This window comes from Drosophila tropicalis, unplaced genomic scaffold, assembly GCF_018151085.1.
Source record: "Drosophila tropicalis isolate 14030-0801.00 unplaced genomic scaffold, ASM1815108v1 contig_593, whole genome shotgun sequence".
In the NCBI taxonomy this organism is placed as follows: Eukaryota; Metazoa; Arthropoda; class Insecta; order Diptera; family Drosophilidae; genus Drosophila; species Drosophila tropicalis.
The window spans coordinates 20058856-20072423 of record NW_027173070.1 but is presented as its reverse complement, the minus strand read 5'-3'; the positions used below and the strand labels follow the sequence as shown (position 1 = coordinate 20072423).

Sequence of the window (13568 nt, the reverse complement as noted above, 5' to 3'; positions counted from 1 at the left end):
CTTCCAACATGCTTTTAGATCTCAATTGTATCAAAGTATTAAAAATTAGTACAAATTATTACCTACTGTGACTCAACTTTTTGATTACGAAACTATACCTATATAAGTTCTATTGCAAAGACAATTTTTATTAAATTTTTTTTCGTCAACTAGAAATGTGTAGAATTTTTTTTTAAATCTGACAACCCTCCTCATTGAATCTACTAATTTTTTCCTTTCTTCCTCTGATTAATTGTAAAGAAACGAATATTTCTTGAAGGATTTCATCAATGCTTTAATCGAAATCTCCGTTTTTCTTGAAGAAAATTAAAAATGAAAAACATTTAATGGGTTGTTTATTTTCAAATATTTTGCCGCTTTTATGTTATCGACTTTCTCCGATAACGTCGATAAGAATAACGTTTCGCCGATAACGATAACAATGCGACATTTGCTGCGATAACCGATTGTTGTCGGTTGTGAATGTTTTCCCACCACTAATAAAGTTAATAATTTAAATAATTAGCAAACGCAGTGCCGTTTCAATTACCAACGTTGGGAAAAATAAAAACAAACAACTGCGAAAATGTTGGTAAACGAAGCTAGACAGGTGTTGAGCCGTGCCAGCTCGTTGGTGGGACGTCATCAGGTGAGAAATGGACAGCTGGTGGGAGGGGCAGAGGCGGCGGTGTTTTATCATAGTTATATAAGGAGGGGGACACTAGCGAAAAATTGATAAATTAAATAAAAACACGGATGCAGCGCATTTATTTGGGATATCAAAAGTATCGCAAATCACTGATTATGTAAACGTAAAGCTCTGGTATGAGGGTGGAAAATTTTAAATTAAGGTGGCGTGACGCGTTTTTGGAATTAAGTGCTATTAAAATTATCTTGCATTTTATCCCCACTGCAGCTACGTTCCATAACCAATGGCACCGCCCAGCTGGATCAACAGGCGCAGCCCAAAGAGGCCAAGGAACCGCAAATTAAGAAATTCGAAATCTATCGTTGGAATCCGGATAATGCCGGCGAAAAGCCCTACATGCAGACTTATGAGGTAAATCTGCGGGAGTGTGGACCCATGGTCTTGGATGCCCTCATCAAGATCAAAAACGAAATGGATCCCACATTGACTTTTCGCCGCTCTTGCCGCGAGGGAATTTGTGGTTCCTGTGCCATGAATATTGGCGGCACCAATACTTTGGCTTGCATCAGTAAGATTGATACCAATGCCTCCAAGTCCCTTAAGGTGTATCCATTGCCGCATATGTATGTGGTCAGGGATCTGGTGCCAGACATGAATAACTTCTATGAGCAGTATAGAAATATTCAACCCTGGCTGCAGCGCAAGTGAGTATTACATTTCATTGCATCTGCGTGTTAGTTAACTATTCTCGCAAATCTTGTAATCTAGAGACGAAGCCGGCGAGCAGAAGGGCAAGGCGCAGTATCTGCAATCTGTGGAAGATCGTTCTAAACTGGATGGTCTTTACGAGTGCATTCTGTGCGCTTGCTGCTCAACATCGTGTCCATCGTACTGGTGGAACCCTGAGAAGTATTTGGGTCCTGCTGTCCTTATGCAGGCCTATCGCTGGATCATTGATTCGCGTGACGAGAACAGTGCTGAGCGTTTGGGCAAATTAAGGGATCCCTTCAGTGTCTATCGATGCCACACTATTATGAATTGCACGCGCACATGCCCCAAGGGCTTAAATCCTGGACGTGCTATTGCCGAAATTAAGAAATTGCTCTCAGGACTGGCCTCCAAGCCGGCCCCCAAGATGGAAACGGCGGCGCTTCACAAGTAAGCAACTCTAGGATGAAAAGATATAACGAACCAATGGTGTGTGCTTAATAAGTTATGAAATTTATATATGCTTTAAGTACAATTTGGTACATAAAGTTAAAATAAATGACCTAAAGTTGTGTGTATCCCTTTAAGATAAATTTTAAATTTTAAGCTGTTGTTGGTGAAGTCTCGTCGTTCATTTGTATATCATTGGCTGAATAGAAATCATCAGTGACCGGAATGACGCGATCATTGGTTTCCTCATCCTCCTCATCATGGCTATCAGTGTCCTCGCTGTCGTCGTTAGCTGTAGTTGATTAATAACAATCATAAATTTTGACCGTTGGCCTTGAAATATGTTATCCACTTACCGTCTTCATCGTCCGTCTCAATACCGGGAATGGTCAGCACCTTGCCCAATGGCTGCAAATCTGTGGCGGCTGTCTTGAGGCTCTCCCGCTGGTAGATATTCACATTTTGAAACTGAAATTCCTACTACCATTTCTATTGACTTACCCAGTTATTACGCTCATCCTCATAACGCTTCTCCTCGCCGACACTGGTTGGCATGTCAAACCAATGGCGATTTGCCACAGAAGGTCTCAGAGGTGGAAAAAACGGTATCATTGGCATTTTGTTACTTTTCTGAAAACTATTTTTCTCAATTTGTTTTGTTTTTTTGTTGACAAATATGGCAACGCTATATCGAGTATCGAGTACTTTACGCACTACGAAACAAAATGATTAGAATAAACGTTTAAATTTTTATATTTATTTTATTTAAAAATAGTCTAGTACAAAAGTTGATTCTTCCAAATGAAGTGTTCTATTGGTAGTAGAGCTCCAAATTCATGCCATCATGGATTTCATCTGAAAAATTGTCACAATTTACATACATGTTTGTCCGTTATTTGCATTTTTTAGGTATGTAGATATAATTATATTTCTTGACTTACAATCGGACAGCCGAATAGGATCCTTGTAGATGGTGTACCATTTCTTAAGTACGATCTTTTCGTGCTTAGTGCCTGTCTGAGCAGCTATAAGTTTCTTTAAGTCACCAATGGTGTCGTCCGGATTGCATTTGACACGGACCTAGAATATGCGAATAGTCTGTAATTTAAGAACTGTTGATGTAGTGATTTGAATTACCTTTTTTCCCAAACGATCGTTGCAGGTGATTTCTATCATATTTACTTCGACACAGAAGGCAGTTTGTGGGAAATGCGAAAGGAAATTCACTTTTTTTCGCTTCAACAAGCCAGCTGTTTTGTGCAGCGATACGGCAGCTTTTTAACAGTGCCAGATCTAAAGAGTTGCTAAGTCCTAAGGGAAGAGTAATAGTCCTAAGGGCAGCGCCTAAAAGTATGCTATGATTTTTGGTCGTTGTTCGACATTAAATATTTGGTCACACCACTATGAAACTGGTGTGATTTTTAGGGATTCTAGACATGGTTACACTTTTCGTATTTGTAAATTTTTTGCCGTTGAGGGAGGACGTGTGTTCCTCTCGTATTTGTAATTTTTGGAGGCTATTTACATCAGAAAACAACAAAAAAGAGAACAATTTATTTACTGCAAAGCAAGGTGAATGTGCAAAAGTATATCCCACATTTAAAAGCGAAGCAAAGCAAGTGCCGTTGCATTCCATTTCTCTCGCTTACTCGGTCTTGTTCTGTGCATGTGTGTGTGTATGTGACGCTATGACGCAGCTGCGGCGTCGGCAAACGGTTAAGGAAAAACTTGTTTGGGTTTTTCATTTCACCCAAAAAAAATGAGACTCATGTTCAGACATTGCGTGTTTGGCAAATATTGCTTATATTGATTGGCCCCCTCTAATGTTTGACCCACCCTGTGCGTTTCTACATGTGTGTGTGTGTGTTTATGTTGCAAAAACAAATAAATGGATAGTTTGGTTCGCCGCTTGCATTTCTTTCGGCTATTTTTAGCCCATTTCTCTGATTTGGCTTACCTCCTCATTGCATTCTAATTAAAAACCCAAGCATTGCGCTCATTTCAACACACGCACTCACACACACAAATGTACATTGCATAATTATGCCGAGATGTTAATTTAACTCGCACACACACATAAATGTAAAAGACCACTCAAGCATTAAAGAAAACTATTTCATCACCCCTCCCCCCACCCTCTTCAGTTAACCCTAAAAATCAAGTACAAAAATATTTCCATCTGGCCAATTGTAAACAACCCACGCCTTACATACACGCGCACATAGGCAATCACTGAGATTTTCTCAATGTTAATGTTTTTCTTCTCTTTTTGTTTGGACAGAAACGTAAATCATGAGCGAGGACACATATCAAATTGAGACGCGTCGTCGTTCACGTTCCAAAACTCCCTTTCTCCGCTCGTCCTGTGATCACGAGAATTGCGAACATGCGGGGGAGGATGGCCATGTCCATCACAAGAAAAAAAAAGTCCTCAATGGCACCAAATGTTCAGTAAGTAAAAATAGAATTACAACAAAATTATGTTCATGTACATACATACATATATTAGTCTTATCATTCAACATGCCATACTTATCAACAGAAGTCGCAGTTAGAGTTGTTATCCATGAAAGTGGAGAGGTGTATGAGGTGCAGCGGTGAGGGCAGAGTTAAATCGTTCGACGGCGTCACGTTGTATGGCCATGACGTCATCTGCTTGTTATTCACACTCGGCAGGCAAGCAGCAGCAAAGCAAATTTCAATTTCGAAATGAAGGCAGCAAGTCCCCACCCCCTTCTTATAATACAGGGTGCTCAGCAAAATGTTTGCTTTTGCTTTTGGCGCGCTTTTTCGTTGTTGTCATTGATGTTGTTGATCTGATGACGACATTTCCAGTTAGAAAACGTTCAAACTCTATGGGCCATCAACAAATAAAAGCTTTGGGGCGTTTGTCGAATGCCAGGGATGGTTTTAGCCGGAAACTGTGGGGGGCTTTCTAAATAGTGTCGGTTGAATATTCAAATTAATTACATTTCACCTTTGTAGACTTCATAGAAAGATAATATTTTTGGAGTTTAAGTCTTACAGCTATTGTTTAAATACTTTCTAAATTATATAAAAAACCTAAATGAGTGAATTCAACATGATTTCAAGCGTAATTTTTTATGTAGGTCAGTTTTATTGAATCGTTTTTTTTTTTTTTTTTTTGATAAGGGAATTTTAGAGATATATATTATCGGGTCGATAACTTCTCGTAAAGTATATTACAAAGTTACTTATAAACCCTTATTCAAATTGTTTTTAGAGAGCCCAACCTAGCATTTGTCGGAATCCGCACCCGATTGCTCTCGTTAATGTTGTTCACAATTTTTGAAGGTCAGCAGCCTAGACTCGAAATCGTTTATGAGCATACATATGTACATACATATATGTATTTAATTATTTGTCGGGTATATTTTTGTATTGATATGTAAAATCTAAAAATTAATATATGTATGTATTGTAAGTAAATCTATATATGTATGCATGTACACATAAATTTCACTATTCTACAAGATTCTGTTGCTATATTTTATAAGCCCTGAAGATTAATTTCCATTTCCCTTTCATTTGCTTCTTTCAGGACCATTGTGGAGGAAAAGCATGTGGTAGAGTCATCAACAACAACCAGCAAGAAAGTTCGTGGCAAGATCTTTGAGCAGTTCACTTCGGACTATTCCAGCGATGACATGACCCCAGAGGCCAAACGCAAACAATTGGGAGCCACTACCACGGGTATCACATCATTCTTCAGTAGGAAGCTATCCGGCGGAGCCACATCCACGCCCAACAACAACAAAAGTCATTTAGAGACCACACAGAATTCATTAAATGCAGCCCAAGAAAAGTTAAGCAGCAGCAAACGCTCAAATGGAAACCTTAGTGGAGGCTCTCAAGATCTAAGCCGAGATCATTTGGCCTACATTGAATACAGAGATGCGGGCGAGTATTGGAAGTAAGTAAAGATAATTTCATTAACCACCTACAAGCAATAATAATTTTAATAACCTTTGCAGTAAGACTCCCAAAACGGATTACACCTACTCGGAGCTATCGCCTCATCGCCGACATTTGGCCCCGGGAATTGTTGCAATGCCCAATATGTCTCGTCGCAGTCTGGAGAATCACAATGATCGGGTTAATTTCATGGTCCAACAGAATCCAGCCCAAGAAGAATTCATAAGACGTCGCTATCAGTCAAAGTACACCCAAAATGTGAACTATGATTCAGCGGATGAGCTGGATGCCACACAATTTGGTCAATTGCAGAAGCAGAGCTGGTGGTTCCTGCGACTTCTACAGGTTGTAATCACCACAGTGACGACCACCTGGTCGCGAATCACCAACATTTCGCAAACGGAGACAAATGCATATCAAAACTACTACGCCAAGCAAAGGCAAAGGGGAGGAGAGCAAGTCGGAATCTTAACAAGAATAGCTCGTGCCATTGGTGGCAGCTTTTTGAGTTTAATGAGCTATATCTATCTGTTCATTGCCTCCGTTCTCAGTGCGGACACGTGGTTGCTGAGATCGTCGAATGCGGAAAATAAATCAAAGAAACGTTTTCTACTATTTCTCTTGATATTGCTGCCCTTGCTGTTGTTGACGGGTGAGTAGATGAACTGTGAGAAGAAATATGTAAAGTCAAATATGTGCTTGCGCCAGAAGAACTTGTTTGTCAGTGACCTTGATTTAGGTTAAACTGAAGGGGAAAACCATATTAATGTCAATGGTGTCGTCTTTTCAAACCATTATATATAGTCAATATGGAATAATAGAAATCTAATTATACGGATAGATTGAAAGGCTCGTTGATGATGAGCTTAAATTGAGTTTACTTGAACATTCTGTCTGATTGAAAATTAATTGTGGATTAGTCCGAGGCAAGCAATTCGAAATTGGCGTTTAAGTCTACATATATTTGACTTGACATGTGTTAACAAATTAAATTTTAATTGCTTCTTGTTTCTTCCGACCCATGTTTTGCAGGTGTGTTCTATTATCTACATCCCAATGAAACTTTCCCACCCAAATCCCTAAGGGATTATAGATTTAATCTGTCTCTACCAGAAATTGAATTGCCAGACGTTAATGATTATCTTAAGAAAGTTGAATTCGAATCGCTGCGCACTCAGACAATTGAGCAGGCAGTGCGCGTACGCGACTGGGCAGATGATTATGTACTGTACTTGAGGACAATTGGCCAAAATGTGGCCAATCAAGTGGGCCAATATTTTCAATCACGCGATGATGAAGTCTATTATGAGCGTGTTTAGGGAAGACGTTGAGAGAGTTTCCTATCAATTTGTAGCCGAACTGCTACGGCAGTTGTTTATATAAAACGAAGAATAATTCGTTTAATATATTTTTTCTATGAACAACAATTCAAGTACAAAATTTTCGCATTTCGTCATGTTAATCGTTTCGTTTTTTATGGCAAACTTTCTGTTTAGTCCTGTTTTTTAACACCCACCCCACATTTTCCCATCCCCCCTCACCACAAGAATCCATCAAACAATCCCAACCACAAGTAATGCATTATGAAGAAGGATAGAGAGAGAGAGAGCGCGAGCTCCATACAAATTTATTAATAATATTTTGTTTGCTTGTTGTGCAACAACACGTAATTAATTTTTGTAATTTCGTTCACACACACACATGCAGTGTTTGCTTTTGTAAATTGTCCAATCAAATATTTAAAAATAAATAAATTTGCAAACAAAATTTCATTGCAAAATTTTGCCACTCATTGTGATTTTATTTGCCATTTTAAAGGAAAAATTATATGCAAATAAGAAAAGGCAAAGAAAGTGGTAAGTGGAAAAGCAATATTAGTTGGCTACGACGAGATCATTCTCTATCCTTTTGCATTTGTGTTGTGGGTTTGTTCGATTCCCGGGATTCCCTCTTGAATTTTGAATATCCTTGAAGAAGAAGAGGACGAAAGCAAATGTGGAAGAATGATAAGCCAACTAATATTGTTTTTTTTTTTTTTGTTTTTCTTTCGTTCGGCTAGCCTGGTCGCTGTTGCAGGAGGATCAACGCCTTGGCTATAGACAACGAGTCGAAGCCCTTGTGGGCCTGCCTGTCCCTTTGTTTGCCTCATTATCCCAGATGGGCGCCACACTGAAGAACATTATAAGAGAAGCTCCCCAGTTAAATGAGGCGGAGGCCATGAAACTTAATTTGGCCAATGTGCAGAACAACATGAAAAAGTCGCTGAGTCCTGAAGAATATGAGAATATTTTGAATCATGTTAACGGCTATGTGCAACAACTTATGGAAATCAAGCTACTAAAGCAGCATGAAGATCACAAGGAGCAGGCGAAGCAATTGAGCCCGCAACAATTGGCAATTATAGTAGGACTAATCCAGGAGCACCTTCAGGGACTTTCTCCTGAGCGTCAAGAACTCAGTGAATACGATTTGAATCAATTGATTGACAAATTAAAACTGAAATGGCAACCAGAATGGAGACTAACGCCGACTAATATAGGGGAAATCACTAAACTAATCAAGTCTAATGTAGCGATTAATGAGAATCATTATAATTTGCTGTTGGAACGCATAGACCTAACAGCTGTGATCGAAAAGATTTTACTTTCGCCCGCGTTGGCGTCATTTGTTGATCAACGTATTGATGGCACACTGAAAGACTTCAAAAGTTCCTTCTCCTTCCCTTCAACCGATGCACAAATCGAGCAACTCAATACAGAAATTGCTTTCATTAAGTTAGCTCTGTCTGATAAGCACGCAGAGAATGCAGATCTCCATCAGTCCATTAGTAACCTGAAACTGAGCCAAGAAGATCTCCTGCAGCGCATGCAACAGCATGAACTGGCTCAGGACCAGCGTTTCAGTGGCCTGCTCGCTGAAATCGAGAGCAAATTGGCTGCTCTCAATGATTCTCAGTTTGTCGCCTTAAACAAACAGGTTAAGCTTTCCTTGGTAGAAATTCTGGGATTCAAGCAATCGGATTCGGAAATTAAACTAGATGACATCGATCTCCAGAATTGGGTGCGTAGCATGTTCGTAGCCAAGGAGTACTTGGAGGAGAAACTATTGGAGCTGAATAAGCGGACTAATAATAATATACGCGACGAGATTGAGCGCTCCAGCATCCTGCTGATGAGCGATATTAGCGAGCGGCTAAAGAAGGAAATCCTTTTAAGTGTCGACGTCAAACATAATGCAAGTGTCAAGGCTCTCAAAGGACAAATTCGTGAGGAGGAAGTTCGGCAAATTGTGAAATCTGTTTTAGCCATCTATGATGCAGATAAGACGGGTTTAGTGGATTTCGCGCTAGAGTCAGCTGGTGGTCAAATTCTTTCCACCCGCTGCACAGAGAGTTATCAAACGAAATCTGCTCAGATATCGGTGTTTGGCATACCCTTATGGTATCCCACCAATACGCCGCGTGTTGCTATTTCCCCCAATGTGCAGCCAGGTGAATGTTGGGCTTTTCAGGGCTTCCCTGGATTCCTAGGTAAGTTTTTGCTCATGTAAGAGGAAACAGTTTCCATGTAATTATATGTCTGCATTATATTTCAGTTTTAAAGCTCAACTCTTTAGTCTATGTGACTGGATTCACTCTGGAGCACATTCCTAAAAGTTTATCGCCCACAGGGCGTATTGATTCGGCTCCCAAAAACTTTACTGTTTGGGTAAGGGCTTTCAATAGTAATTTATTAGCGTGACTTTTTTTAATTCTTATTTGGTCTCTCATGATCTTAGGGTCTTGAACACGAAAAGGATCAGGATCCCATACTGTTCGGTGAGTATGAATATCAGGATAATGGAGCCTCTCTGCAATATTTCGCCATACAAAATCTGGACATTAAACGGCCATATGAGATAGTTGAGCTTCGCATCGAGACGAATCATGGTCAACCCACCTATACATGTCTATATCGGTTTCGCGTGCACGGCAAGCCGCCAGCTGCATAAAACTAATCCCAACCAGCCCAACAAGCCAGCCAACCAAATCAGTTAAACCTAATATCTGTGCCTTAAAAAGGAAACAACTCAATAATACCTACTTACAATACGAACGGATGTATTGACGGATAGATGGATGGATGGACCGAAAAACGGATGGAAGAGGCGAAACTTAATTTACATAAATCCTAAATGAATAAGGCTGTAGCAACTAAGTGTTTTTGTATCATATCACTGAAGCAGATGTAGATGCTGATGCAGATGCAGATGAAGAGTCAAGAAGTGTTTAAATTATTAAGTTAGATTAAGAGAAACAGTTTGTATATAGTTTACGCTATAATTAATTTATTTTGAGTTAGATCTTCTCGTCCTCTTCCATATCCCAATTAATTCTTAATACGCGTATGTTTGCCATTTTATAAAACGTTCTAAACTACATACATATATATCTATATACATATATATGTATGTATATATTTCAGTCATAGTCATTTAGTTAGTAGGCACGTAAGCTATTTATGCGATAAACTTCCACAAATGAAATAGAAATGAATCCAAAAAAAATCAAACGCAAGAAACTCATTAGAAATGCATTTCCCCCACTCCCCTTCTCCGTTAAAAATATAAATACACAATGAATCGAATGAAAACCAATCTACATACATATCTCAATATCAGCAGATAACACTATAATATATATCCCAGTTATACATTGTATACGTATACGTTGAAAGAGCCAGTCCAAAAAATAGTTTATAATTTACATTAAAGTTTTTTTAGTTTTTCCTATTTCTTGTTAGATTTTCAACTTGATCCTTTTTTTCTACAATAAATGCTTTGCACAAAGTGAGAGACAAAATGTGTTTAATTAAAAAATTACAAATGTCTGATAAGTATCTCAATTTCTAGCCATTTAATTGGATAACTTTCAGGTCAACTAACAATGGGCAAAACTTTTCCCTCTGAATTGCTGGCAGAAATTATTATTAAGAGCAAATTGTTGTTAGCCAGCAGAAGCTGGGAAATGCTTCAATTTGCAGCTATTTTGTTGATAAGCCGATTTGACTAAGCATTTTGATCAGGCCAACACAAATGGCCTATTAAATTATTAAATATTCTCATAGACAATTGCACATGGCATAGTCGTAGATAAAATCAATTAAATGGGGGGTAATTCATTTTCTATGCAAACCTGAACAAGGTCTCAGTTATTGGTCTGTGAAATTTGTTATCGACATAGCTGATCTTAAATGCTTTAACTTTATAAATATGAGAGAATTGGTAATAGTCATAGAAATCTAGACTGCTTGCCTTCCAAATACTAAGATAATGCTAAGAAAAAGTGTTAGAGACATTACGTGATCCGACTATTTCCATATGCTTATGAAAGCAGATATCATTGATTTATTTTTAGTATTACTTATTTATATAATTTTATGGTATCATGACAAAATATCTTCTATACTTTTCACTCCTTAGCTTCTTCGAAAGCATTCTTGTTTATCAATTTTCTTTATGATGTTCAAAAAGGATAACGCATTGTCTAACTGCTAAACAGACCCGAGATGTAAAAACTAAGGGTCTTAATAAGTTACTATAGATTAGTAAAGTGTGTTCTACACCCTTTTGTAGACACCTCTGTATTCGGTTTTCTAATACACTCGGAGGATTTGTATTGGGTTTCATTTAGAGAACTGATGTATGATTAAATTAATATTGAAATACCTTTTGCAATTATTTGCCCAACTAACCAAGCAGGAAAATTGTCATTTAAATGGTTATACAATATGCACAATATGTCCCGACTCGACAACGCATCTCGAGTGCCACCCAAGGCATCTAAATTTATGTGAAGTCAAGTCAAAGGAATTCATATTTGTACAGCAACAGCAACAACGGGGCACGAACTTAATTAAAATCTGGAGAGAGATTGACAGCCTGACAAAGTGTGGGGGTGAGGCAGGTAGGCTGGGGCGACTGCCCAGGATGTGGAGTGGTAAGAAATGTATGCTCGCAAGGAATCACCAAGTACACAGCTACCTGACGTTCCTTTCCCCGTGGTGCCCTTCAAAATAGGTACGTACATACATACATACATAGATGAAATTGCAGTGCTTACAAAGGGTACACAAGGCATGCAAATTGTTTTTAGTTGGGGTCGGCCTTTACCCGGCCTGAGCCCTTTGTCTGGCATTAGTTAGAGAGAAATTAAACGCATTGCTCACGTGTTTCTGTAATTGCACATACACCCGTATACATATTTTGGAGAATTTTTTAATTTAAATTAATTTCACCTGGCCCACAAATCTGAGAGCAACTTTTGCACTCTCAGCCACTCCGTCTGAGTGTGTAACAATTAAACTCTAAAGCTAAAAATAGTGACTAATGAGAAAAGTTTCTTGCGTAAGAGCGGGAAAAATTAACTGAAACTGAGACTCAGTGTTCGTTCGTTCAAGTTGCTTGAAAACTTACTTTTTTCTCTTTTTTTTCCACCACCTTTTTATCCATACTTTTTTTTATTTTACTTTTCTTTTTTTTTTTTTTTTTTGCTTGCTGCAATTGCTGTTAAGACAATAAAAACCAAAAGCCTCCATCAAGCTAAAACAAAAACAAGAAGGACAAAAAAAAAACCCAAAGGACTTCAACCAATGCGACTGTGATGTGTTCTCTATACCCTTACAAAGCGTGATTTTCACTTGTTCTTAAAAAAAGGAGTTTTCAAAAACTTCTAAGGAGACGAGAAATGTGTCAAATAAAGGACTAAATTTTCAATCGATTCTAAGCTAAGTTTTAAATATGCTTTTCAAAGAAATTACTGTCTCCTAATCTAACGATATGTATGGTTTCAACTGAATCTGTTTTGATCTAAATATACATCTGTTACCCATAATAATACAACAGACCATGAGGTCTGTTCTCTTTTCACTTAAGAACGTTTTAGGTTTAAAACCGACTTTGGTCTTTGGTTGTCCCACTAACATGAAGGAGTGCATTAGTGCTCCAACGCAATTTTATAATTACGTATACGCAATGTGCTTTTGTATGGGTGGTAAGTGAAGGCGTCAAATGAGTGGCCCTATTTGGTTTACTTTCTTACTAATAAAGGCCAAACATTGAAAGTCAGGTATACTTTTAGGTAAGACACTAATTTCTAATTTGTTTTAACTAAGTGCCAAATTTTCAATTTCAAAAATTGCAAAGGTACACAAACAAAAGTAAAAAACCTTTAATTATATATATGGTCTTAAAGGTTTTTTACTTTTGTATTATATATATGGTCTTAATGTGAGATTTTCTCAACATTAAAGCCATGAGAAACTATGACTTGGTTTAGAATCAAGAAGAGAGTTTTAAATGAAAGTGATACAACTTTCTAAACGCAATTAACGCTTCATTTTTGTTAGGGTATGAAAAAGAGAAGGGAAAATAAGCAAAGTTCTGACACAAGTTCTATATAGCCTTCAGCCAGCTCTCCTGATAAGTAAATACTTTGTGCAAGTATTTTGAGCAATAAAATATATGAGAGTCCTGACAATAACTTTTATGGCTAACCGGGGACCCAGAGACCGACCCCAGGCCAGTGGCAACCGCAAAACAAAACATTTTAGATATGCGCATATATTACCAACTGGATTTGAGTCAAGTTGAAACTTTCATTCGATTTTGATGAAATCAACTTAGTGGAATATTCTTATGGCAAATTTACAAATTTAATTACGCATAAGCAAGACTTGTTTGGCAAAAACAGAAAAAAAAAAACAGAGAGAGAAAGTTTATCCCTACTCTTAGAGGATATGTGGGGGGACTTGGTGGAGGTATCTTTTGTTGCACATTAACCTTAATTAAGTGACAAACAATTTCCGTC

At 38.1% G+C, this 13568-nt stretch overlaps 4 protein-coding genes across 4 annotated transcripts; 2 read left to right on the top strand and 2 right to left on the bottom strand.

Moving 5' to 3' along the window:
• Positions 1-466: 466 nt before the first annotated feature.
• Positions 467-1929, top strand: SdhB (Succinate dehydrogenase, subunit B (iron-sulfur)). The gene is made up of 3 exons (XM_068288975.1): positions 467-628; positions 896-1332; positions 1397-1929. Exons 1-3 carry the CDS (start codon positions 566-568, stop codon positions 1788-1790), a joined length of 894 nt encoding a protein of 297 aa, XP_068145076.1. The 5' UTR covers positions 467-565; the 3' UTR covers positions 1791-1929.
• On the bottom strand, positions 1829-2456 carry LOC137576096 (anaphase-promoting complex subunit 15A). The gene is made up of 3 exons (XM_068288976.1): positions 2288-2456; positions 2143-2230; positions 1829-2078 (listed from the first exon to the last, which is right to left on the bottom strand). The coding sequence occupies exons 1-3, from the start codon at positions 2402-2404 to the stop codon at positions 1939-1941; spliced, it is 345 nt and encodes a 114-aa protein (XP_068145077.1). The 5' UTR covers positions 2405-2456; the 3' UTR covers positions 1829-1938.
• Positions 2457-2527: 71 nt separating this feature from the next.
• Positions 2528-3055, bottom strand: ubl (Ubiquitin-like protein 5). Its single transcript, XM_068291224.1, has 3 exons — positions 2924-3055; positions 2728-2866; positions 2528-2641 (listed from the first exon to the last, which is right to left on the bottom strand). Exons 1-3 carry the CDS (start codon positions 2960-2962, stop codon positions 2598-2600), a joined length of 222 nt encoding a protein of 73 aa, XP_068147325.1. The 5' UTR covers positions 2963-3055; the 3' UTR covers positions 2528-2597.
• Positions 3056-3208: 153 nt separating this feature from the next.
• koi (klaroid) lies at positions 3209-10562 on the top strand. Its single transcript, XM_068289959.1, is given in 8 exon segments — positions 3209-3358; positions 4068-4216; positions 4218-4237; positions 5349-5720; positions 5782-6374; positions 7782-9251; positions 9317-9429; positions 9500-10562. Coding segments are annotated over 7 exon segments (2919 nt in total). The 5' UTR covers positions 3209-3358; positions 4068-4078; the 3' UTR covers positions 9713-10562.
• Positions 10563-13568: the final 3006 nt, after the last annotated feature.

Coding starts and splice junctions, on each gene's coding strand:
- ubl (XM_068291224.1), bottom strand. CDS start 2,962: ATGATAGAAATCACCTGCAACGATCGTTTGGGAAAAAAG. Junction 2,867..2,923: donor ACGATCGTTTGGGAAAAAAG/GTAATTCAAATC, acceptor CGCATATTCTAG/GTCCGTGTCAAATGCAATCC. Junction 2,642..2,727: donor TCCTATTCGGCTGTCCGATT/GTAAGTCAAGAA, acceptor ACAATTTTTCAG/ATGAAATCCATGATGGCATG.
- LOC137576096 (XM_068288976.1), bottom strand. CDS start 2,404: ATGCCAATGATACCGTTTTTTCCACCTCTGAGACCTTCTGTGGCAAAT. Junction 2,231..2,287: donor AGGATGAGCGTAATAACTGG/GTAAGTCAATAG, acceptor AATATCTACCAG/CGGGAGAGCCTCAAGACAGC. Junction 2,079..2,142: donor TGAGACGGACGATGAAGACG/GTAAGTGGATAA, acceptor AATCAACTACAG/CTAACGACGACAGCGAGGAC.
- SdhB (XM_068288975.1), top strand. CDS start 566: ATGTTGGTAAACGAAGCTAGACAGGTGTTGAGCCGTGCCAGCTCGTTG. Junction 629..895: donor CGTTGGTGGGACGTCATCAG/GTGAGAAATGGA, acceptor TCCCCACTGCAG/CTACGTTCCATAACCAATGG. Junction 1,333..1,396: donor CAACCCTGGCTGCAGCGCAA/GTGAGTATTACA, acceptor CTTGTAATCTAG/AGACGAAGCCGGCGAGCAGA.